Source organism: Equus asinus, chromosome 22 (genome assembly GCF_041296235.1).
Source record: "Equus asinus isolate D_3611 breed Donkey chromosome 22, EquAss-T2T_v2, whole genome shotgun sequence".
NCBI lineage: Eukaryota > Metazoa > Chordata > Mammalia > Perissodactyla > Equidae > Equus > Equus asinus.
In genome coordinates, this window is record NC_091811.1 from 52,024,727 (window position 1) to 52,051,550 (window position 26,824).

Genomic DNA, 26,824 nt, shown 5'->3' on the forward strand with positions numbered 1-26,824 from the left:
TGGGGAAAGAAGTTTCTTTCCCTGAAGTGTGAGTAGACTTGATCAAAATCACTCACAGCTATAAATCCACATTACAAAATCACCATGTTGTCCTCAGTGCATATCTTTATCTTTGACGGCAGATACAATCTACTCCTTCAAAGAAAAGTGAAATCACTTTTACCAACAACACGTGGTCCGACAAAGTATGTTGCGATTCTGCTACACTGACTTAGACGCTGGCTCAATACAGCTGTCCTCTAATAAGCCCTGAAGCTCTCCATCCTTTCAAGATGACGGCTCCTCCTTCCACCTCAGGCTTCCAAGGCCTGTTCTGCAACTCATCTGACAAGCTTTCCATACTTTGGAAGCCTCAGGCTCCACCACACCCTACTTCTATGAGATCTCTACTCTCCTAAGGGCTCTGGCGGAATTTCATTGACATACATACACACAGACACATAGATATATACATACACACAGATGTTCATAAAATGACAAACCAAGGCTTAGGGCCTAACTAATCCTGTTCCCTTCAACTCTCAGAAACCAGCATCCTCACAAATCTTAGATTCCCATGAACCCGCTCCTTTGGCTTGGAAAGCCTGGGTCTTGCGTGGACCCTTCAGCTCCCACGGCCACAACTAGCTCTGGCTCGTGTGGCCCTTTCTTGTTCCTCGCTTCAGGTCTCGGCCGCAGCTCACACTCAACCTGTTTCCTCGTCTGTAGAATCCTTGGAGATTGGGAGGAGGCCTATAGGACCCCCCAAGCCACCTCCGGGATCTAAAGCTGAATGGGCCCAGCGAGCCCCTCGACTCTCTCTTTCACGTGCCCACGCGCCAAATCCCTGTGTTTACCTAGGTTCCACGACCACCTCGGCCACCCTCTGAGCATCCGCGCGGCGGCCCGCGCTCCCCTAGACCCCTGCTTCCGGGCGTTCCCTGCAGTTCTGCTTCCGGTGCTCGGCCTCCCCCGCGCAGCCGCCCCAGCCCGCGCCCCCGGCTCCCCGCGCCGCCCGCTCAGGGGCTCTCACCGCTCGAAGAGCCGCCTCACGAAGAATATGCCCGCCGCCAGCGGGAACACCGAGAGAATGTGCCGGGCCCGCGGGTAGCCGTAGCCGTCGGCCGGGCCCTCGAGATCGGCCCAGCTCACGTTCTGGGGCAGCCAGAAGCGTTCGCTCCACAGCCAGCCCCACAGCAGGCCCAGGGCTCCCGCCACCGCTGTCGCCATCTTACGCCCGCCCTGCGGCCACTGCCGCCGCAGCCTCAGCTGCCGCCGCAGCCAACGGAACCCGCCGGGAAGCGGCCCCGGGGCGGGGCCGGACTGGCGGCCACCCCCTTCCGGCCCCTTCTTGCTCCCCGCGCATCTCAGCCCGCCTCCTCCGTAGGGCCCGGCCTCTTCCCCGCCCATCTCACCTCCCCGCGCACCTCCCTCACCGCAGTCTCCGGGGCCGCCTTTCCTTGGAACCCCGCCCCCAATCCTGGCCACGCCCCCGGCGCCACGCCCCGGCCCCACCCCCCAGGCCCTCCACGCTGGCGCCGCCCTTTTTTCCTACCGGCTTCGGCCGCGCTTCTCCTCCTTGCTCCCTCACGCGTCCGGCTACGACCACACCCCGTATTTCAGGCCCAGCTCCCTTACCGGGACATTCCTCTTTCCGTGCCCAGCCGAAGCTGTTCCCGCTCCAAGGCAGGCCATACTTCTCTACACCCAGCCCCGCTCTCGCTCGGGCTTCTCTCTGCGTCTCAGCTGGTCCCGCCGCCGCCTCCATCACCAGTGTTCCGCTCCCAACCTTTTCTTCAGTTAGTGCCACTTCGCGATCTCAACCCCCTTTCACTGTTTTATCCCTTAAAGTGGACTTTTAAAAATCCTTTTATTCTCATGGGGAAAAGGAAATGGAAGATATACAAAGGATATCATCCAAAGGAAAATATAAAAGAAAAAGGAGAATAAATGATAGCCAATGTTTAATGAAGTTTACTATGTGCTAGGTACTGCACCGAACATTTTACACAGGTTAACTCCATCACCCTATGAAGTAGGTATTGTTTTATTTACTGTTTTATGGATGGGTAAACTGAGGTCCAGAGAAGTCAAGCAGCTTGTCCAAGGTTATATAGATAAGTGGTAGAGCTGGGCTTCTGAGCTAGAAAGTCTCTAGACTGCAGAACCCTGAGCCTTTATCCTATAAACTTCCTTACTTTTAGGTTTCCACATTGAAATCTTTTGTGGACCTGCATAAACAGGGATGGGAGCCATAGACTAGGAACAGTCAAATGGCTAAACTCTCCATTGTCCCTCAGCTGCGGGAGAACCCTGAACCCTGGGTGCTATCTGTTAAAACCTGGCTACAAGGTTAATTACCACTGGCTAACTAGACAGATCTGAAAAAAGATTAAAAGAACTAAATCTCTACCTCTTGTCCGAGGGCAGATAAAGTAACTCTATAACTAGTAAGACACGCTTAGACCAGAAGTTAGAGAATTTCAAAGGGAGAGGAAGAAGGGGAAAAAAGGAGCCAACCTAAGGATATAAACTAGAAGGTCTACTTTAACTCAGTGGCTCTCAAACCTCAGTGTGCCCTAGCTCAGACATTAGCTTGTCCCATCTCCCACATTGAGAGTTTGCTAAAGGTTTTCTGGGCTCCACCCAAAGAGATTCTGATTCAGGAGGTTCAGGCTAGGGCCCATAAATATGCATTTCTCATTTCTAACAAACCCACAGGAGATGCCACTGCTGCTGGTCTGAGAATCACTGCCTAAAGCCCTTTTTGTCCAAATCCAGCAATGGCTTAATGGTAACCAACCTATATTCAAGATACATTTTTTTTTTAAGGATTGGCACCTGAGCTAACAACTGTTACCAATCTTTTTTTTTTCCCTGCTTCATCTCCCCAAACCCCCCCTGTACACAGTTGTATATCTTAGTTGCTGGTCCTTCTAGTTGTGGGATGTGGGACGCCGCCTCAACGTGGCCTGATGAGCGGTGCCATGTCCACGCCCAGGATCAGAACCCTGGGCCACTGCAGCGGGAGCGCGCGAACTTAACCACTCGGCCACGGAGCCGGCCCCTCAAGATACATTTTAAAAGAAGTAAGCTCCTTGATCCTATGGGAATTCAAATCAGAGTCCCAAGGAAGAGAGAACACGCTAACTTGGCATGCAGGAACCAGCACACAATGGTCTGGATCTCAAGATCTAGCCCCAGAAAAACACATTCATACCATTTCACAACTCTTAGCTGTTAGGATTGCTGATGAAATATCATGAAAGTGAACTTTGGTACAGCTTTCCCTTTGGCCAGGAGTGATCTGACCAGGAAGCTGGTGGAACTAGGTTGGCCCTGGAGCAATCATAAACAGTCTCCATAACCATCTCAGGTCCCAAGCTGGCCCCTTTTCCTGCTTCAAAGAGAAAAACTCACATCATCCTATTGCCACCACTGACATGCCAATTGGAACAAGCTGCCTTCGTTCAGAGAGCTGTGAGAATAAACACTTTTTGTTTGGCTGTAGGTTATTTTGTTCTCTAAGAATGTTTAGTGTTATCTGGTCATCTCTCGCTAAGGACATTCTTTATTATATTGATTATAGCACTAGTCCTTCTGTACCTATAATATGTCTGTCTTAGCCCTTGAAAGGCATATAAAAGCTTTCTTCTAAGGGTCATCTCAGTCCCCACGTACCTGATATGTGGTGACGTACTCCACTGATCTCCATAAATGCTGGCTGTAAGCACTCAGGCTTTTTTGTATAAAGTCAATAGATATGATGAGTACCATGTGGGCGAGTTAGAGTAGCAGTGAGTCACACAGTTAAGGTAGCTAAACTCAAGCCAGGATTGGATATTTCATGAATGTCAGCAGGAGCTTCTGGATTAACTGTTCAGGGAACAGGGCTTTCTAAATGACTTGAGCCTGTCGTGGGGCCAAGAGCAGAAGGTAGTAACCTGCCATCCACTCAGAAGACCAGGCAAGACCCTGGAACACACACTGACCCTGGAAAATGTAACAGATGACTCAAAAAGCATGCCTATCTCCAAGAAAATCCACACTCCCACAGTGCCATTAAAAAGAAAAAAAAAGTGCCTTAACAATTGGGGCAGTTGCTCCTCATAGGCAAGGAAATCAAACAGCCAATTATGCCTTTGCCCAGAGTGGAAAACAAGCCCATTTTCAGCAGAGGGATTTGAAAATTCTATTTAGCATGTTAGGTATAATTGTACGGCGAATTATTACATGTTGAGTACAATTAACAATAAAAAATCACCACTGGATTTTGAATTGGTAAAACAAACAGCTTGTTTTGAATGTACACGCTAATTCTCTTGCCAAAGAGAAAGCTGCTTTTAATTTTCAAGAAAAATTTGTCTTTCTTTAGGAGGATGAAGGTCCAAGATCAGCCCAACACCACCACCTAATGGTGAGATGTATCCATAGCACTTCACTTAACACACTTTAGACCCATTTGTCTTTTCCCAAACTGCTAAGGCAAAAAGTAGGTCTGACAGACTGTAACAAAGGAAAATAATAATGGAAAAGGAACATTGAAATGTTCAAATGTAAATTAAAAGCTTTATTGAATAAAAATGTTTCAGACTAAGCAAGACTGTAAGAAAGCAGAATATTTTACATCTCTAAAAAATATTAGAGCTAAATTTCTAAAAATGCAGTACAAAGAAAAGCCTATGGCTTAAAACACCTGTCTCCCCGACACATGATTTGAAGTATCAATTATGTACAACAAATGTACTCAAGTTTATAATGTTCCAAAGCCTTAATACTAGAAAACCAACCCCCCAAAAGGCCTATAATTGGTTTAATTGCACCCCGGGGAAACTGTCTGCCATAAAAATCAATACATTTCTGAGCTGATGAAGTATTAAAAAACTAGTGTCCCAGAAAGGGGACATCAGAAGTGGAATATAGGGTTTGGGGATCTGAGCTCAAGTGGTTTAAGGCGTTTGTTTCTGTTATTCCTCCTTTAAATGCCTCACTTTGCTCTAACATGCAACATGGCAAACAGCAGTACAAAAGATCTTGTAAAAATATTGCAGCTTTCAGTAAATTATGAGCAGCACAGATACCACCAGAGAAAAAAGCAATCACTTGGGGTGTAGTCAAACTCATTGGCAAATACCATAGCTTATCTGGGAGACAGTAGATCTCTCCCAGCACCACAGGGTGCTCCAAAAAGATGGTTGTGTTCTATCCCAATAATCCAGTTCAGGATGTGATTTAGAGAGCAGGATGCAAAGCAATAAATTCCTCATATATATCAGAGTAAGAAAATTAACCTAAAAAAATTTTTTTAAACGACTAAATATTTGATCTCAACAAATGAATACTAAACAATTAAACTGGTATTCATTTAAAAATATATAAACTGTGCCCTTTATACTAAAGTGCATTCAGTCATAATGTTTAGGCCCCTGAATCCCTTCTGCATGTTCCCTAATTCCATAGTTGAATTTTCAGTGTAACAATGTACTACTAATCATCTGTCTATTTTCACACAGCCTTTTGGGAATACAGTGGAATCTGAACTACATCAGTTGGAATATTCTCTCCCTCCCATAAGACCTCAAAGCACTTATGCATATCATCATTGCTAAAATAGAAGATTTAAGTAATGTTATCTCTCATATTTAGAACTGATTCACTTAAGCTGCAGTATGGGATTTTTTGAAGCAAGAACTCTTTTCCAAAGATACTTCCACATAAATTACAGTTCATGCTAAGATATCTGTTTACGTGCATCACTTTGATAAAGGGCAGTGGCTCACTAACACTAACATAAATTTAAGGCCCAGCACCATTGTAATTTGTCATTCCTCATCCTCATCCTCATCATAGTACCGATTTCTCTTTATCTGTTCCTCCACAGACAGCTCTTTGACTACTTCTCCCTCCCAGAATCCCGCATCCTGGGATTTCTGATTCTGGGTAGTGAACTCTTTCGTGGAGGCGCTGTCTGCAAATCTGGACCAATTTGGAGACTTGGGTTCTAGTGGAGACTGCTGTTTGAGAAGGTTTCTATCATCGTCATCTAAGTCTGCACCATGTTCTGTTAGATTCTCACTCCCCAGCTCCAAACCATGAACTTCCTTACTTCTCCTCCCCGCCTCCCTTCCTTTAGATTCCTTTTTTTGCCAGGTTGTTTTTCCCACACTCCCATTCTTCTCAGAGGCACTGGCATTTTCCACTTGTTTCGTCTCTGCTGCTATTTCTCCTACAAACTCCTCACTCTGCTCTGACATGCTCCAGCCTTTTCTGATAGGCGGGGACAAGGTTTTGGGGCTCTTGACGGAAGCGGTTCGAAATGAAGCTGCTACGGTGAATGGGCGGCTTCTTTCCTTCAGTGAAGAAGATCGTCTTAGCTTCTTCAGATCCAGATCTACATCCTCAGGAGCTTCAGGCTTGCTGATTTCATCCTCAGGAGGCCATTTGGGCTTGGATACTTTGATCCCTTCCTCCAGGCCACTTCCTGAACTGCCAAGTTCAGTGGGGGGCGGCCAGGCGATCCTTAACTTCTTGGTTTCAGCTGGCTTGTCTTCTTTCTCTGGCTGAGAGGAGGCCTTGGCTTCCATACTTGCAGTCAGCACACCCACCTTAGCAATGGGGGCATCTTCTATCCCTGGGCTCTGAGGGGTCTCCCCTGCATTTGGAATCTGGGCTGGTCTCTCCAATGTCTCTTCGTTTTCATTTTTGCTTGCCCACAGATCCTTGTGTGGTCTGTGCCCAAAACCTTCATCATAGTTGCCTTTCGATTTAAAGAGTTGATTGAAGTGAGGCTTGCAATAGATTCTCCCATGTAAAGATGCGTATGTTCCTAGACTGTTGTTAAAAGAAAAAGAGCATTAAGTTAACAAATCTGTGCACTCTTATTTACACCAGCAGGCTAAAACTGGCAATTCCAGTATTTATAGACGATGTGTCGAAAAATATCTTTAAAAAGCATATCAATCACCCAGGATTCTCCTTTTAAGCACATTTGTGGGGGGTTTTTTTGCTGAGGAAGATTCACCCTGAGCTAACATCTGTGCCAGTCTTCCTCTATTTTGTATGTGGGGCACCGCCACAGCATGGCTGCTGACGAGTGGTGTAGGTCCACACCTGGGAGCTGAACCTGGGCCACCAAAGTGGAGCGTGCCAGACTTAACCAGCAGGCCCCGGGGTGGGCCCCAAGCACATTTGTTTTATTATTGTTATAGATCACATGCTCACTCTCAGGCCTGAACCTTCACGAGAACTTCTTCCACCTGGTACATGCTCCCATTTTCAAATGATTTCACTCCCCTCTGTTAAAACTGTTAAAAAAAATTACTTCTTCCAGGAAATCTTCCCTAAGGAATCCTACCTAGCCCTGATCACTCATATATTTCCTAAGTTTTTATAACCTAACTATTTGTAATGATATTCCTTTGAATCTTTTCCTTCTAGTTTCCCATTTATGTTATAATTTAAAAGCACATCTCTACAGGAATGGGTATAATGCTCTGCAATTGGGTAGCACTCAATAGATGCTACTGACCGAATAACAGTAAGCTTTGGTCATAGGAGAGCAGTGAGAAGTAGCCAGGAAATCTTCGCAGTGTCAGTGCTAGACAAGCCTTTAGGAGATTTGGTGTTACTTGCAGGGTAACAAATTTTTTTTTAAGTCTTTTTTTGCAGGGGAAGAGTCACCCTGAGTTAACGTCTATTGCCACGGCAACTGACAAACGGGTTGTATGGTTCTGCGATTGAGAAGCGAACCTGGGCTGCCGAAGCAGAGAGTGCCAAACTTTAATAACTAGGCCATCAGGGCTGGCTCAGGGTAACAAATTTTAAAGGGGGTATAAAAACAACAGCATTTCCACAGAAGAAAAATAAAAATTTAGAAAAATGTGCTTTGGCGAAAAAAATTAATACAGTGGGCAGAAAAAGCAGCAATGAATGGAAGTTACAGAGGCACATTTTGGCTCAATAGAAGGGAACATTGTTGAGCTAGAGCTATCTAACACTGGGACCAGCTGAGGTGAGGAACCAACCCCCACAGAAGTGTCACACAGATTCCAGGACATCTTCCAAAAGTATTTTAGAAGGGGTGCTTGCTCTGGAAGGAAAGCTGGAGGAAGTGACATCCTGGTCACTTCTTTCTCTAAGACTCTATGATTCAAATAAGCTAATATGGAATATTTCCCCCAATTTGCCATTTATATCCATATTTTGAGTTACTTGGAAGAAATGATATATAATAATTATTTTCTCAGAAATAAAATGAAGCAACATAGAGAAAAATACAAGCTCTTCACAGCCTATTATTATTGCTATTATTGCCATTTACACAGTGCTCGGGATGTTTTGAAGTAAAGGTTTAGACAAGTATCTTCTTGAGATTTCATAACTTTATGATTCTATGATCCCAGGGGAAAACATTCTACTAAATTAGGTCACAGGGGGTTTTACCTGCAACCCATATGGTTTAAGCTTCAGTCCTAACATGTAAATTAACATATAAGTGTACCAAGAAGTTTCAAATACCATGACCATTTGATATGAAATCTTGTCACTAAATGGTACTTTTCACTTTTTTTAAGGGCCTTTAACAGCACACTATTAGCATGACAGCTTTTAGTACCCGTGCTCTGGAAGCCAAAGACTCCCTCCAGAGCTCCAACTATACAGAGAGATGGCTGACCTAAGTTTGTTGTTGCAATAGGAGCAACGGAAGCAGCTGATGTGAAACACCTGCTGGTTGGCCAAGAGACGCTCCATCGGGTAGACTGTCTTCTGACATTCCACGCAGGTCTCTCTTGCAGGTGCCTGAAACTTCTAAGAGAAGGAAAAGGACAACTTTAACTAGGAAAGGCAGTGATGAGTTAATACTCTGCTGAGATGGGCCCTGGGATTTACTTAGTTATCTAAGGGCTCCCTTACCTGGTCTGTCAATTCTCATAGGAACACTAAACCTGCTAAGATTCTAAAGCCAAGAGGCTCTCCTGAATTCCTTTCCCAAGTTGTCTGGCTGCCCTAAGTGTAGCAGCCACTGAGGATGGGTGGAACTAGGGCTGGACTGCAGAGAAAGGCTCAGACAGCCACAACACACACACAAAAGTACACATAAAACATTTCCACAGATAGGAAATTAGGGGAAAATGTCATCACACACAGAAGAAAGAAGTTTGATTGTTTGATTCAAGTGCCAAGTAAAAGCAGGACAGACTTTTATAAGAACAGATTGGCTTTGAGCATTAGGAAAAGACACTTTGATAAAGCATCTTTTAGTCTCCTCTGCTTATAATCTTGACTTGTTCAATCATCTAGGCATAATATTTTTAAATAAGTCAGAACTGACATATAAATGGAATAATTTAAAAGGGATACAAACTATTTCATTAGGGCTCCAGAAGAAGGCATAGCACAATAAAGCTATAGGTTCTATAATCTTTTTAAAAACCAGTGGAGAATAAAACTAATGTAATCGGGAGTAGGAGGTTATAACAGACTGGGAATTCATGAACGTAAAGTGCAGAATAAGGGTGAGGTGAGCACAGCTGTTCTACCAGGTCAACCCAATCCTAAAGAACATAAAGTAACTGCTATTTTATGTTCTGCTGAAAGCACTGATAGAAGCCAGAATTCCAAAACTATAAGTTTTTACATGATAAGAAGTGGTTACATGGCAACTAGGTGTGGGGTTAGGGGTAGGGGTAAAAAATCCCTGGACTTGCCCCAGCAGAAACACCTCAGCCAGAAAATGCAGAAGCAGCTCAGGTTAAGGTGACTGGGAAGCTCTCATAGGCACCTTGGAGGCCCCTTTGCTGCCAAGACCAGTGTGGTGGTAAATAATGCAAATGAGTCCCAAGGCCCAGGACCTGAACGGTTAAGGTAAGCCTAAAATAAACCAGGTAACGGGCAAGATAGAATTTTGATTAAAAAAAACAAAAATAGACCCATAAAAAATTCAGACTGCTGGTTCGCTTGCCACATGATTCACTAGGAGGTGAAGCAAACATAGGAATGGTTTTCCAAGTAGATTGAACAGGAATTGAGAGTAGAAAATGGACCTAAAATGGAAGTAAAGGGAAAGAGCTATGAAAGGGAGTTTAATAAAATTAGTGGTAAACTCCCAAATAGCAACCAGGGATTTAGGAACTGAATGGAAATGGTTAAAGCACTTCCCTCCACGCCTAGGGGTAGAGTCCTAAGACCACACGCTACAACCTAGTTTACCAAGCATGAGAGAAGCGTTTAAATGTGATCAAATATTATTGTATTGAATGCTGTTGGGAGTAATTAAGGCATTATTTGGAGCTCAGAATTCTTTTTTTTTTATATGGATACTTCCAACAAGATAGGACCTAAGTGGACACATCCTTGCATAGTTTTAGTTAGGTTTTCTCTAAAAGGACTAGGTCCTTGTCTAGTAAGCAGGACATACATTAAAATGCAGAACAAAATTTGGGTATAAGAGTATAGTTGAAGCCATTGGAGAGAGCCTGTACAAATCACAATTCACGTGATGTAAAAGTAATAGGACAAATGTATGTATCAGAATGAAAATCTTTTTTTCAGCTGCAGGGTGGATTCTCTATTTTTAATACTTGACTTCAGAGAATAAGTATTCACTCTGATCAGTAAAGACAGCAGAAGACAGAAATTTCACATGGTATAAGAGGAAATGGATATTATTCTACTAAGGGGAATGGAGGCCCTAGGAAGCACTCCTTCATTACAAACACACAGAGAGGACACACTGGAGGAGAAGGATGCAGCCCAGTGAATAGAAAGGAGAACCTGAGAGAAAGCTGAAAGTTGAGCTCACATTAGGAGGAAAGTGGAAGGCAGGAGCAGAAATTAGGTACCAGGAGCAGGAAGCAGAAGCTGGAAGAGACAAACAGGAACCTTCAATGAATACACAGCATTTAGCGTGCCCTGGAGCGCTTTACCGAACCTAAGCTGAAACTCAGTTATAGCCTCAGATCCAAGAATAAGACCAACGTTTTCTTTCTTTTTCAAGTAACTCTGCTAATTGTGGTAAAACCAGCCTCACTCGTATCTGCCTGAGGCTGGAATATATCCCAGCTCAGGAGAAAGAGCTTTTCTGAGTCTTCACCCACACAAGGAGTGTCTCATTAATGATTCTTTAGTGTCTTACTACCTCCCACATCTGAGCCACAACAGCTCTCTCTCGAATGGAGTCTTCACCCACACAAGTGAAAAGTCATTCCTCCTCCCTAACATCAAATTAATAGACTGCTAACTCACATATCTGACTAACCACAAGCTTCTAACTAGCGAGACCTACCAGATTCCCATTACTCCTATTCATTTTTTACAACCCTTTTCAATATTATTTAAGGTTTATGCAGCAGCTGCCCAAGGGCCCTTGTAGTTTCATAAAGACAAGAGGATCCCAACATGGTATAATGCCAAGTCAAAGTGGCTGCGCTGTGCCTTCCCTTTATTTCCTTTGTCCTGGGCTCTCAGCCACGTTTCTGTAATTGCCCCCATGTCTATTCAGACAACAGGAAGCATAGTCAGTGCCCAGAAATCTCGACCATTATGGTAGGCCTGGAGTACATCCTGCCCATGCCTTCATGGCATGCTCAGACTTGGCACAGCTATGTTTAAAACACTGCCAATATCAGAATGTTAACATTTTTTATCTTTACAATATATTTTTTCAGTTAGTAAGATGTTTTTTCCTCTCCCCTCCCTCATCATTTTTCACATGGAGAAACTAAAGCACCAGAATGTCAGGTGCCTTATCAAAGCTCACACAATCGGTAACAGAATTAAAATTAAAACTTGGAACTCCCGACTCACAAATCAATAGAGCATTTTCTAAATTGTCCTGGAATGTTAAATTTCCATAACTAAAGGAAACTCTTTGGGGAAGAGAGCAGATGCTAACCCAAAGGAGAATAATCTCACTAGAGCACTTTGAACAAACTACAGTCTTCACTTTGTTTCAAATTAAAATATGTAGATAATATCTTTGGGATACACAGGAATGAAGTAACCTATAAATAATTGATGTCCATAAACACTGTCATGTCTTTCCCATATGAGGGATCTCATAAGCCTTCTGTTGATCATCTATTGAAAGTTATTTTTCCAATAAATTTGCATGACTTCATCTACATTCTTTCACCCTCTTGTCTTATATATATTTTTCAGTCCAATGACGGCTCTGGTTGGGGTATATATGTGTGTAAGGGAGGAGGCAGCAGCTGGCAACAGGCAGTGAAGCTAACTAGCCTTTAGATAGTGCAATCAGAAGAAAAAATCTGCATCATGTCAGGCCTCCATTCCTCAGATAGAACATCACAAAACGCCTTTCATGCCCTCCTTCCAATTTGTGCAAAATATCTAGGTAATTACACTGAGATTCTTCACCACACAGTAAATAGTTGGGCTGGCTCTGCGCAGCCTTAATCCTTCCCCTGGATTTCTGTGAAACTCTATTTCAGCTATCTGGCCAGTGTTCAAAATACACAAAATCCTTACTTGTAAAACCAGTATCGTTTTCCTATGTTTTATTAAGCTAAAATTTGAAATGAATTGAGGCTTTACCTTAGATGTCCTATTTTCAATAACAGACAGACAGGCAGTACAGAATAGTTTTTTCCAGGATGTGTGGGATCTAAAAATCTACTCCAAGTGAACAAGTCTATTCTTAGCTGTATATAATTTCCCAAAATGTAGAAACAACTTCTGTTGCATGATCTATAGCCACGAGACCAGTTACGCCAGCAGGTCTTCCCATAAACACTTACTAAAGTGTCTATATACCTGCAGAAAGGAAAGGGTAACTTTGAAGAAGAGAAAATAAACTGCCCTTAAATAAAAGTGTGATGTGACTGGGTCCCATCTCAGGCTTTGTACCACAACCATTTGAGCTTTGGACCATAAGCAAATATAGGGAGCCAGGCCAGTTTACTCCAGTTTTTATACAATGTTCAAAACCTGAGGTGTATGTCCGGTGAAAACAAGTCTGCATTCTACTGCTGAGTGACCATGGACAAAGAAGTAGGCAAGGGTCTGGGGCAGGTGCAGAGGGACCTTTATCTCCATCTCCTCTCCCTGGTATGCCACGAAGACCTAAGTGAGGTGAATTCCTTCGCACATTGTTCATAAGCTCAGACCCTGCAGTTTGAATCAGGAGGGATCTCGAAGGTCCAACCCAGTACACCAGGAGGTCTAGCCTGGCAGTTGAAGGAGGGAAGCAAGACTGGGCTGAGAATTCAAATATACTCAAGAACAGATTTTAGTTTTTAGATTAGCCACAGCATTTCCCTAGTCCCTCAGTCACACAGAATCCATGGCCAAGTCAGATTTGCTAGCTGTTCTTGAACCAGAACCGCAACCCCAGGACTTACATCTGGGCAGGGTTGCTGCTGGAGAGGAAATTAACCCCATGGCATTTGCTACTTTGTTGGATTCCAAATACTGGGGGGAAAAAGTGTGATGACAGCATCAGCAGACCATGAAGGCCAGAAGAGAGGGTCATGTTGACTACATGCGCAGATTCAATCATAGTAACTCAGTTCTTTCTGCCTTTACTTGCTTTCTCTTGCTACTTTCTTCACCTTTTGTTCCTATTCAATAAATCTTACTCTCCTCATAAAATCTCTGCTTTCTTTATAATTTTCATGATTACCTTCTTCACTTCTCCATTTTAAAAATCCATCCTTAAATCCTGGCTTCTCCTCTTTCCTTCTTTTGTTCCAAACTCTAACCTACATCCTCTTCTCTTCATCCTTTTTGTGCACCAGAACTTTCACCAAGGGACCAATCATGCCCACTGTTAAGTGATAAAGCATGGCAGATGCGTGCATGAGGCTGGGGCAGTGTATACAACCCTAAAACTCATTCTACCTATTGAGTTTGTCTCAAATGTTAAAACTTTTGAAATAAAACTTGGTTATTTAAGAGAGCACCAGAGGAGAAAGACACTAAAGAAATGTGGGTATGTTTGGTTATTAATCCAAATGAGTAAATTAGTACAGCATTAGCAAAACATTCAATTAAAACAAGTCAGGTAATAAGCCTAAAATAGGTGTTGAATTTGTTTTAGCTTTGTGTTTATTTTTATGGGACTATATATTTGCTCATAGAAAGGGAAAAGACTGTTTTTAAAAATTGGTGAATAAAAGGAGACCATCGATTGAGCAGCTTAGTAAAATTTTTTAAGGTATAAGAATTTTGTACATTCCTTAATATCTCATGTTATACCCTAGAATAAGAGCTACTTGAATGCCCATTTTTACAGCAAATGGGCTGGCCAACCCTCAGTGGAATGTACACGTTTTTGTTAAATATGCTAACCAGCAATCACGTTATGATCAAGTTCCTCAGACCAGCGAGCCACTTTCTTTAAGTTGACATTGCACATTCCTGTCCAATGGGCTGATTTTAGTTAAACAGATTTCTCATATTTCCCATTTTGTGGGCTTTTACTCATTCACAGATTTATAAACTTGGACTTAAAAAAAAAAGCAAATTATTTTAACTTTGGGTTCTCTTAAAACTTTCATGAGTTTTCTCTGAGCAGAAACAGCAAGATTTTCATGGAAAGTGACTGGCTTAACTGTGCCCTTATTTGGCATTTTCACCCCCAGGAAAGCAAAAACAGGTTAGAATGAACATAATGATAAAAGTGCAATGAGCTCTGCCAGTAAACCAATGTCTAAAGGTTCGGAGAGAAATTGCCATCATACCTTCACTGCTTTGGGAGGAGAACTTTCAGAAAGGCTGGAGGCTCTGGCATCTGGACTTAGTGGCTTGGGATGGACAGGCTGCTGGACTTCCCTCTTAACCTGGGAGTTACCTGCTTGAGTTACAAAAGGAAGACATTTTATACTATCTCATGGGAAGTTTCAGCAAAGGTTCCTCTCCAAAACAAAGTTTAGTCACTTCCACTAATGACAAGTCCTTTCAACACCAACAAAAACACTGCTTCTCTGTTGAAGAATATTCTAATGCTAAAAGCTATGCTCTTAGGTTCTCTCACAGATTGGGGTCTCAGCTGGGAGACTTTCTCTCCCTTTGCCACAAACAGCAGGAATCCAAACCAGCTTATATAAGGAAATTTCTGCTCTGTAGTATTTGTCATTTTTTAAGGCTATATATAGTCTTTGATGACTTCTTGGTAGTTAACACTCCCAATAACTCTTTCTAGGGTGTTTCAATTGAAGTTGGGAAAATAGGGGAACATGAGGGCAGAAATTTCATACCTTGTGCATTCATGTGTGTGTGGCTCTGTGTGTGTGTGTGTGTGTGTGTGTGTCATCTGAAATTGTCTTTTTGGTCAGTCATATAGCAGATATCCATGAATGAAGATTATGGAAAAAGGCTCCATGAAGTTTTTTTCATAATCATTGACGTGTCACCTGCATAAGTTAATTTCCTGCCAATACATTCACTATGTGGAAAACTCAGAAAAGGCACAGAAAAGTCAGTTACACAGCTACCAAGGAACCATTAAAGAATTCCTTAAAATCTAGAGTTAAGTCAACAAAGGACTAAAAGATTAGGCCTATTTTTAAAAAAAATGTTTTGCCAACCTAGTCAAAACTCAGAAAAATTTCTATTCCAAGCAAAATGATTGCAAAAGGAATGTTCCTGGATTCAAGCAGCAAGAGTTTCTCTGTGAAATTTTAAGGGAGGGCTGACTAGAGACCTGTTTCGTTCATACTTCTACTTCAGACACTGAGTTTTCGGTGTCTAGCAAACTAATAACCTGGGGAGAAGCTAGAAATCCATATATAGTTTAAAAAACAATACACTGAAAATCAGAATCAACAGTGGACATAGTAAAGAAAAAAACCAAAGGTTTTTGTCCTTGGGAAAAGTGAGGTTCAAAATGACTCCAAAATAGAATGAAAAGGTGATCAAATTCAGCACTAATAAGAAAATCTCTAGAATATGGCTAGAGGGCAGACTATGGAACACATTTAGGTAAGCAGGGAAAAGATATTTTTAAAAGGTTACTCAAATACCAATTCTTTCTCCTTGTAAATGAATAAAATTCTTTCTGGCCAAACTTCTATCGAAATGAAACTTCAAAATTAGTTCTTACAGCTTTAACCCTGAAAAGGTTTGGTATAAGAGGTAGAATAAGTTCAATGATAGAAGCATCAAAAGTATTCAGTTTGCCCCAAGTTAATCATATTTAATTGAATTTAACTTCTCCCTAAGCCATGAAATGTGCGAAGCGTATTCAAGCATCAGTATTTAACATCAAGTGAAAGATCTGATCAGCTAAATTACTGGATTTCATGTTACTTTCCCAGCACTTGGCAGCAAGGGGGACACCTCCCAAATCAAATACCAGAACAACCACCTCACCCTCCAAATCTAAGAACAAATGCTTACGGGAGTCATCTTCGGCAGGGGTGGAACGGACTGCCAGGCTATTCTCAGTTGCAGAAATCTACAAAAAAGGAGGGGATTAAGAATCGCATTAAAAATAAAAGAGCAAACTGCTGTTAATGTCATAAAAACCTGCTGACTCCAGTCAGTCACTGGCTGCCTGGGGGAAATAACAGGGCCCAGAACAGCTGAGCATTTAAACAAGAGGCAGCAAAATGTCTTTTATGAGGATATTAACTTGCCTCTCAATTACAGAGTAACGGGAGAAACAGACTGCACTCAACTGCCAAAAGTGTGCATCATCTCCCTTTATAAAAGGAGTTCCAAACCATAACCTACTCACAAAAAAAAAAAAAAAGGTAAAACAAAACCTGTCAGGGAGAGCAAAGCTTCTCACCATATAACCATAACTCACTCCAAGGCAAGATAGTCTTTACATAGAGGAACTATTCTTATTCTTTTAATTTCCTAATTCCCTATTTCCCAACCAAATACATCTGCTGAAACAAGTTTGCCAGTATAGAACACCTTTTGAAAGCTATAAAACAAATTTACCTAAAACCAATCTCTGGTATTATTGTCAAGGTTAGTTTCACTTTTTAATCCCAGTTGCAGAATGGCAGTGTTTAACAAGATTGTGGATCCTACACATCCCTCCCCATACAGTCATCCCTCAGTATCCCTGGGGACTGGTTCTGGGACCATCTGTGGATACCAAAATCCACAGATGCTCAAGTCCCTTATATAAAATGGTGTATGTAGTATTTGCATATAACCTACGCACATCCTCCTCTCTACTTTAAATCATCTCTAGGTTACTTCTAATACCTGATACAATATAAATGCTATGTAAATAGTTGTTATACTGTATTGTGTAGAGAATAATGAAAAGAAAAAAATGTCTGTACATGGTCAGTCCAGACGCATAGTAGACCTTTCAATCCAAGGTTGGTTGAATCCTTGGATGCAGAACCTGCAGATACTGAGGGCCAACTGTGTATCTTTTTCCCAGAAGCCATCAAATTTAAACAAAAGAACTTTCTACTAGCTCTTTCTCTCCTTTCTACTGGCCCCTAGGCCTTCCTAGTATCCTCCCCTTCACACTTAAAATCATGAAGGGTCAATAGATGACCCAATATGGAATAGACTCTTCGTGTAATAGTCTATCATTCAGATGTCAGGGATTTTATGGGTGATGCCGAGTGTGTATATAAGGATGTCTAAGGTACCGAATAAATTTACAGTGGAGATTAAGCTGTTGGCTGACAGCACCTGAACTTTAGCATGATCATGTTTTTCCACTCCTCTCTTTTCATTATAGGAATTCTGCCATGGTATAAAATGAACCAGTATAATAACAGTCAACATTTACTAAGTGTTTACTAAGTGCCAGAGCAGCTACTGGAATGATCACCTTCAGGCATTCTTGCATTTAATGATATGAAATAAATTTTCTGAAAGTTGTGCGTGACCATAAAAAGCTTTTCAGTTCTTGCTAATTAATTCATAGGTGCATCCATCCCAGGATGTTCTTCTCTCACCCTAAATTTGGTCACCTTGAACTTGCAAGGTAATCTTAAGGCCAATCATGACATCATTGGACATGCCCAACCAGATGACTTCACTGCAGGAACAGCCAGGAGACGGCACGTGAGATTTTGCTCAAACATTTCATTAAAGGAAAGCACAAATTCATTCACAAGAGGAGAAAGGGAAGAACATTACCTTGACAAAATATTCTATTTCAGGCAAGTTTACCCTAGCATAAATGTCCTTTTCTAACAAGCTGAAGTTCAAATAGTTTTTAGGTATTGGTTAACAAAAGCCAGGCAAACAGCCAAAAGGATAGCTGTGTCTCTGAAAAATTTTCCGAATTTTAAGGCAGCCAAGGGTTTATGAACCTGCAGTGTGTGCTTGAAAACTATGCACTATCTTTATCTCCTTTCTTCTCCACCCACTCCCCAATTTGTGATTCAGTTTCACTGATGCCCTTTTAAGCTATAATTAAAATGTTCTGATCCTCCAGTTCAGCTCAGAGTTCCAGTTTCAAATCAGCATGAAGACAATAAAGAAGGAAACATGAAATTAGATATAGGGACAATCCAAGCATTATTTTCCAGATGATCCCTTCTCAAACTACGCTCCTAGAGTAGATGAGGGGATTTCAATGCTGGGAATATTTCCCTCTTCTTTTTCACAGTATATAAGAAAAATTCCAAACATATTTACTCAGTTATTCTTAAGACAATCTCCCTCTTTAAGAAATGGGAGGGGGCAGCCCGGTGGCGCGGTGGTTAAATGCGCATGTTCCACTTCTTAGCGGCCCGGGGTTCGCCGGTTCGGATCCTGGTGCGGACATGGCACCGCTTGGCACGCCATGCTGTGGTAGCTGTCCCACATATAAAGTAGAGGAAGATGGGCACGGATGTTAGCTCTGGGCCAGGCTTCCTCAGCAAAAAGAGGAGGACTGGCAGTAGTTAGCTCAGGGCTAATCTTCCTCAAAAAAAGGGGGAAACCAGGTAGTCTATCGAGAGAACTCACTTGATATCTGAGATGTGACTCATGGGACTAATGCCTGAACCCACTGTTGCAAGGATGTATATAATATATTTGATGATTTTAAGATTATGAAACACATTACTGCCAAGAATTTTGTCTTATTATTTCAACATACATTTGTGATATGTTTTTGTAAAACAAAGTGATTTAATTTTTCTAATTTTTTCCTGTTCTATTCTAAAATCCAAATTTTATAGCCATTAATCTGAGACCATTTTTCTGGGTGCCTAATTTGGTCTAAGTGTATCTCAAGAATTCCTATTGGTGTTCTGTCAGTACACCATACTTTTTAAAGTCTGTTATAATCAAATAAGTTTGAGAACTATTGCTCTTAACCCACTCTATTTTTTTAAAAAAAGATTATATTTTTCCTTTTTCTTCCAAAGACCCCCGGTACATAGTTGTGTATTTTTAGTTGTGGGTCCTTCTGGTTGTGGCATGTGGGATGCCGCCTCAGCATGGCCTGATGAGTGGTGCCATGTCTGCGCCCAGGATTCAAACTGGCGAAACCCTGGGCCTCCGAAGCAGAGTGCTCAAACTTAACCACTCGGCCACGGGCCGGCCCCTTAACCCACTTTGATTATCTTCTCACCTTTGGAAGAATGGCCTCAAGGGTGTCAATATGTGGAACAGAAACAATGGTTTTTCTCCTAAGATTAATCACTGTAATAGATTTGAAAGTTCTTTCTCCTTATCTAACCTATTTGATTATCATATTGATGGAAAGACCAAAGAGATCGGGTAATGGATTGGCAGAGAAATGATGAATTCACCTGACATAAATATTGTTACTTACTTCAACCAAGCCATTCATCTAATGATAAGCACATAAAACACAAATTTGACTTGCTTAAAATCTTCCCGTGGCCTTCCACCTTTTCAGTACTACATCCAATCTCTTAAGGGTAGCATACAAAGCTTTTCAGACCCACCCTAGCCCTCTCCCTCCACCTGTCTCTCACTATTGCCTATATGTACCTCATGCTCCAGCCAAGCCATCCTGGTTTGGAGCTCTGATTTCTAAATCTCTGTTGTGTCTGCCTGAAATGCCCTTCTTTTTCTTTATTCAATCTTCCCCTTATTCACTTGGCCTATTTCCACACATTCTTCAAGACTTGGCTCAGACATCACCTTCTTGAGGAAGTCAGGTTAAGTGTGCTTAGTCTGAGCTTCCAGAGCCCTGCACAGCCCTCTCACAGCACTTGTCATACTGTTTCATGATAGCAGACCTATTCCTCCTCTCCCTCCACTGTTAGCTCCCTTGCAGACAAAGACCACATGGAATGGTTTGTTTGTATTTCGTTTTTAAGTTTAGCATTTCCTGTGCTTAGCATAGTGCTTAGCTTTCAAAATACTTTTGAGTGAAAGAATGAAATTTTCTTGCATAAAATGTGTTAAATGAAGAATACACAAATACTTTGAAGATAACATGTCTAATTAAAACAGATTTTTAAAAATCACTTTAGCTCTATGCCCTCTGAGCATACGCTGAGCAAAGGAATTTTCCAGTGAAGGTTCATGATTTGGTCAGTTGTAAGCTGCAAAGCTCCCCAACCGAAATTATGTGACCTGCAAAATGACAATCTGTCCTGGCAACTGTTAGCAAATTCCCAGACACTCTACAGCCTAGAGTTAAGAGTTGTTTCTAATTTTAAGCATCTAATTTAGAACACATGCTTCCTTGGCAACTGGACAGCAGATTTTTCAACCCACCTTTTCTCCATCCTGATGGGAGATGCAGACCTCAGGACCTGGGGGCACATTCTCCTTTTGCTCCAATTTATGAGTTTTGATTTCACCACCATTGGCTCTCAACTCATTCTACAAAATAAAAATAGTCTGTGAATTAAAAAAAAAATCACTCTTCTATTCTCTTCATAGCACATCTATTAAATAAACTTGGTATGTTAAAAAAGAAAATTCTTTTAAGAGGCCTCAGGTCAAATCAACCCCCTAATTCTTACAAGCAAAACCCATTAACTAGTGAAATGACAAAAGCAGCTTTGTGGACACATACCTCTGAGTTAAATAATTGTACACTAGTCTAAAACTGGATGCTCATTAGAATACAGACATATCAACACAGACACACACAGCAACAACCCCCAGCATACAATGTTCTTGTGATTCACTCTTCTAGCAGCAGAGCTTGTGGGAATGCAAAGCTTGTGAGTTTTATCAGAAAAGACCATTCTGGAGCAGGGGAAAGGAGATGCCAAGTGCCAATAATTAAGAAAATATACTGACCATATATATAAATGCCCGGCCTGGAAAGAGAGACAGGGATGATGTATACATATAAAAACTGAAATTATATTTAATGATATCATAAAACAACTATTTTTGGTGAGACATTCAAAAACATGGTTTTCGCATAAAATTCATACATTGCACTAAAGACATACCTATTCTACTTCTCATAACAGAGCCTCAACACAAAAAAGCAGGCATTAATACTGTCATAAGGAGGAAGCATAATCACATTTTTTCCTTGCAAAGAACACTTGGGGTCAAATGTTAAAATTAACTTTATCTACTAGATCCAAAGTCAATACAGAGGTAGATGAATATGGCCATTTCCTACCTTTAGTCTGCTAGTAAACTAATGCCTTTCTGTTCTCTGTGATTCTTTAGGCATGGGGTGGAAACTAGTAATTTACGGCCACAGGGCCAACGAAGAGAGTATGAGTGTGACAGATTTATTATTCAGGTGTGGAGTTCCAGATTAAGGCACACAGCTCCAGAGGTGCGTCTATGAGGAGGAGCTGGCAGCCAGCACTGCAGAAGACAACAGTACAGCCCAACAACTCATTTCTGACCCCAACTCAAAGCCCAGCCTCTAGAATCACTGCCAGAAAGTGTGTGCCTTATTACAACCGCTCTCTTGTAAGGGGCCTGAGAAATTCTTTTGGGATGAGATAAAAACGTACTTTTTACAAGAATTCCTAAAGACTTTTCAACTCTGAAAATTTACAGAGCAGAACTGCAATGCAGAAACTCCATTAGGAGTTTAAAAAAGGGTCACTGAACAGGTTTTTCCACTTAGGAGAGTCACCTGGTCAGAATGGTTACAGCAAGAGGGCACCGAGAAGCAGCAAAATCCTGTAACAAGAAAGAATTGAGCTCCACAGATTACCTATTTGCTGTATCTTCTAATCTGCCTTCTAAGAAAAGCCTAAATTTGCTTATTTTTCACAATCACAGTAAATAATGAGCTTGTGCACTTCGCTATTGATTTACACACATCATCTCTTCTTAAAAGTATAGTGAAAAAACAAGATGAGGAGCCGGCCCAGTGGCGCAGTGGTTACGTTTGAGCACTCTGCTTCAGCAGCCTGGGGTTCGCAGGTTCGAATCCCAGGCATGGACCTATCACCACTTATCAAGCCTCGCTGTAGAGGCATCCCATATAAAGTAGAGGAAGATTGGCATAGATGTTAGCTCAGACCCAATCTTCCTCACAAAAAAAAAAAAGAAGAAAGAAAAAAATTTTAAAAATCAAGATGAAATTATTCATTGCCCAGAGACTTAGGCCGCCAATAACCAGAGAATGCACACTTAATAATGTGGGGGAAAGCAGGATCAACTCCTGGAATACACATTATGACTTCTATTAGGCACCAGTCCCAGTATGCCTGGGAACAAATAAAATTCATTACTATTCTTCCAACTTTGTTAAAAAATAGGACATCAAGAGATTAATGTGTGATTTGAAATCTTAGAATGAACAAATGTTTGAAAGATACATATATATGTATGTGTACATATGCATGTGTACATACAAATAAATGGCTTTTAAGATGTAACTTCAATTCAATTGTAAATTCAATTCAAAGCAGTTCTGTAGTGTCAACCTGCCAGTTAAACCCAGGAAAGTATAAAATGGAATGATCCTCCATTCTATTGAGAATACCAAATCTTTGTGCTTAGTGAGCATGACATCATCTTCCTGTCATTTCTCCCTCCTTTTCTTATCCACTATTCTATTTCTTTAGAAAATCATTACATCATAAGACGTAAAGATTAAGTAGACCATATAGTATATGATTTCATTTATATGAAATGTCCAGAATCGACAAATCCATCAAAACAGAAAGTGGGGACTTGGGAGTGACTGCACACGTATGGGGTTTCTTTTTGTGTGAGGGAAATGTTCTGAAATTAGACAGTAGTGATGGTTGCACAACCTTGTGAATATACTAAAAATCACTGAATTGCATACTTTACAATGGTGATTTGATGTCATGTGAATTATATATCCATAAAAAATTGCAAAGAAAACCCCACCCCACATTAATGTTGAATATATCTGATATTTCTTTCCAGTATTCTGCCTTTCTTCCCTCAAAAACAAAAATAATAGGTAGAAGAGACAGGAAAACTCTCAATGACATTACTGCATGGGAACATCACAAAAAAACGAGACGGGTGGGAATGAGGAAAGCAAAGTCAGGATTAGGACATGGTAAGGATTACGAATGAAGCTAGGGTAGGACTTCTATGAAAGGAGAATGGCTGGGGACCAGGAAAGGAGCCAGAGCTCACAGGCCAGGGTCCGGGAGACATTTCTGGTTCCACAGTCAGTGACCACTGGCTGGATGAGTGAATGAATGAATGATGCAGGACACATACTGTATAGTTGGTGGAACTGCTTTGTTTGGACACAGCTGCCTGGTACTTGGCCATTCGATCCTTTATAGAGGTGTCTGACAGACGTGGGAACTCCAGATTTCGCCTACTCTCGCTTTTCTCTGAGTTGAATGCAGAAGATGACAACTGACCTGGAAGCATGCAAACAACGTGCTTTATTAGAAGGTAAGATGTGACTGGAACGGGTTCAAGATTCTAAATTTTGGGCTACTGTAATCAAATGTAATCAATTTCTTCTATTAAAACTACAAAGAAGGAAATCAGGAATATAACTGTTATTTATAAGGTAATATTCATTAACTTTCCCAACATTAAAATGAGAACCCTTGCCATAACTGAGTATTGTATATTTAAAATTTCTGGCTTATTTAAGATGTGAAAAAATTAGATCTCAATGCCACTTTAGTTTGCCTTTCTTTGATTACTAGGAGGCTGATGATTTTCCTGTTGGTTCATTTTATTTTCTGTGAAGTGCTTGTATATGCCCCCTGCAAAACACAATAATTCTGCTTTCAAGGTGTTATGTTACCACTGGTAATACAGGATAACTAAAATCGTGACTGGGGATACCGCCCATCCATGGGAGCCCTCCAGCCCCAGATGACTGTGGAGGCAAAACTGTTGGTGGTACATCCCTTGTAGTCCCGCAGAGGTATCCCTTGGTTACCCAGGTTACCATTGACAAGGACGGATTGAAAACACAGAGAAGCTATTTGCAGAGAGCAACGACACTTGGGAATGGCTTGTATCTAACAGACTTCCTTTTAATTTGTGCCACTCTTCCTTTAGAAGCATTGGCTTTGAGGCCAAAAGGTACTGCTACTAATGAGTATTTCCTAGAGAACTTCACACACGTGGAACTCTCTGCTTACCTGGACCTACTTCCAAATCGTCCAGAGAATAGCTGTTTTCAGAGATCCTCCTTCCAACCGCACTTCGGCTTTTGGCCCCAAGAACCTGTTTGGAAAACAAAACCCAGAAATAAGCTTTGGATAGAAGATGGGAAATCTGGATGCAATGTTCAAAAAGGAGGCCTGAAAATCTCCTTTATAAACAAAATCCAGAAGTGATGAGACTTTATGTTAGTTTTTATATTGCACAGAATGTGTTTTTAGTATTATAAATATCAAGCACTACATATTCACAGGTGCCCAGGGAAAAATACGTAACTCTATATAGGTAATGCTCTCTGCTAATGATCACTGCCTAACCAACTTAACCAGAAAACCTTGTAACTTAAACAGTCATTGGAGAGGAATCCTCATGTCCCCAGTGACAATGACATGTTCCCAAATTGCCAAGCTCTGATGGCAATATCTGCTATTTCCCTTCTCAGTCCCACTTTATCCCTGCTGTGGCTACCTTGATACATGTCTTCATCATCTTTTTCCTGGACTATTGAATTACCTTTCTCATTGGTTCTTCTACGCCTTCCAATCAAGTCTCTATGATGCTGCCATCACCCCAAGTAACACAAAGTAATTATCCCCCAAAATAGCACTATTGTTATTCATTGTGTCAAATGCACCCAGATAATACCTTTGTTTCATTTTTAGAAGCATATTCTTTGATCCTTTCTAAATATGACAATTTTGTAGTATCATTTTCTACAGAGAGAATAGAAATATGATATAGTCTTTTTTCTAATATGGTTGATTGAAATTTGTTTTTATTACTAATGGTTGGAATGCATAAAAAGAGAAACTTCACCACAGACATACTGGCTATCTTTATTATTGCTACTGCTTTGTGGCCTACAAACACAAGAATTCTGATAAATTTAAATTTGTGCACTACCATCTATTTTTTTTTAAGATTTTATTTTTTTTTCCTTTTTCTCCCCAAAGCCCCCCAGTACATAGTTGTATATTCTTCGTTGTGGGTCCTTCTAGTTGTGGCATGTGGGATGCTGCCTCAGCGTGGTTTGATGAGCAGTGCCATGTCCGCACCCAGGATTCGAACCAATGAAACACTGGGCCACCTGCAGCGGAGCACACGAACTTAACCACTCGGCCACGGGGCCAGCCCCCACTACCATCTATTTTTTAATTTAAAAATATATATTTTATGAGGCCAGCCTGGTGGCGCAGCGGTTAAGTTCACACGTTCCACTTTGGCAGCCCGGGGTTCGCCAGTTCAGATCCTAGGTGCAGACATGGCACCGCTCATCAAGCCATGCTGTGGTAGGCGTCCCACATATAAAGTAGAGGAAGATGGGCATGGATGTTAGCTCAGGGCCAGTCTTCCTCAGCAAAAAGAGGAAGATTGGTGCAGTTAGCTCAGGGCTAATCTTCCTCAAAAAAATATATATATATATACATTTTATTAATGTATATAATCATGAACAAACAGGATCTTTGGGACATTAAAGTAAGAACAAATGGCCAAAAAAAAAGTAATTATCCCAAGATATAAATCTATGTTACTTTCTCGTTCAAAATTCTTCAAGGATTCCTAATCACTCCTTGAATGAAATCTAAAGTGCTTAGTATGTCACAGAAGAGCAGTTCTAGATCTGGTCCCTCCCTACGCTCTCTGGGTATTCTCTTCCTCCTCTCCTCCCTTACTCTGGGAAAAAGCAAACTGTGAGGTCTATGATCTCGTAAATGAGTTCCCCTCCACTCGGGATTACCCCTTTTTATCCTTCTGTTGTGTAGCAAATCCCTGTTTCTTCAAGACTTAGTGTAGGGGCTGACCCCATGGCCGAGTGGTTAGGTTCGCGTGCTCTGCTGCAGGCAGCCCAGTGTTTCGTTGGTTCGAGTCCTGGGAACGGACATGGCGCTGCTCATCAAGCCACGCTGGGGCGGCGTCCCACATGTCACAACTGGAAGGACCCACAACGAAGAATGTACAACTATGTACCAGGGGGCTTTGGGGAGAAAAAGTAAAAAAATAAAATCTTTACAAAAAAAAAAAAAAAGACAGTGTAAGCTAAGAAATATTCCCTGTGCAAAGTCCGCACTACCTCTCCTACATAAATCTAAGCAGTCCTTCCTCTGTTCCTAAAGTACCTAGTCACACTGCCATTACAATGCTTATCAAATTGCTGTGGGTCCCTCTACTGGACTAGAATCTTATTGAAGGCAGAGACCATGTTTTAAGTTTATTTTTTAATAGAAAAGTGGACCACAGGCCAGCCTGGTGGCATAATGGTTAAGTTTGCATGCTTCACTTCAGCAGTCCCCAGTTTGCCAATTCAGATCCCAGGCGTGAGCCTACGCACAGCTCATTAAGCCACTCTGTGGTAGGCATCCCACATACAAAATAGAGGAAGATGGGC

General features: G+C 41.6%; 2 protein-coding genes across 9 annotated transcripts in view; both read right to left on the reverse strand.

Moving 5' to 3' along the window:
* Window positions 1–1,419, reverse strand: part of CERS5 (ceramide synthase 5) — a 28,764-nt gene extending 27,345 nt beyond the window's left edge. The window contains exon 1 of one of the 4 annotated variants that reach the window (XM_014862872.3): window positions 1,013–1,419. In XM_014862872.3, coding sequence (XP_014718358.2) covers window positions 1,013–1,389 — 377 coding nt within the window. In that variant the 5' untranslated portion in view covers window positions 1,390–1,419. The remainder of the gene's footprint in view (window positions 1–1,012) is intronic. The other 3 variants (XM_014862873.3, XM_044755794.2, XM_070494024.1) reach the window with 3 other exon arrangements.
* A 3,109-nt stretch (window positions 1,420–4,528) lies between these two features.
* The window catches only part of LIMA1 (LIM domain and actin binding 1), a 79,518-nt gene continuing 57,222 nt past the window's right edge, over window positions 4,529–26,824 (reverse strand). For 3 of the 5 annotated variants that reach the window (XM_014862868.3, XM_070494026.1, XM_070494025.1), the window contains exons 5-11: window positions 24,417–24,501; window positions 23,527–23,675; window positions 20,608–20,715; window positions 16,339–16,396; window positions 14,682–14,794; window positions 8,654–8,787; window positions 4,529–6,810 (exon numbers count right to left, since the gene is read on the reverse strand). In XM_014862868.3, the coding sequence (XP_014718354.1) occupies window positions 5,802–6,810; window positions 8,654–8,787; window positions 14,682–14,794; window positions 16,339–16,396; window positions 20,608–20,715; window positions 23,527–23,675; window positions 24,417–24,501 (1,656 nt within the window). In that variant the 3' untranslated portion in view covers window positions 4,529–5,801. Of the gene's footprint in view, window positions 6,811–8,653; window positions 8,788–14,681; window positions 14,795–16,338; window positions 16,397–20,607; window positions 20,716–21,141; window positions 21,162–23,526; window positions 23,676–24,416; window positions 24,502–26,824 lie in introns of all 5 variants that reach the window. The other 2 variants (XM_070494028.1, XM_014862870.3) reach the window with 2 other exon arrangements.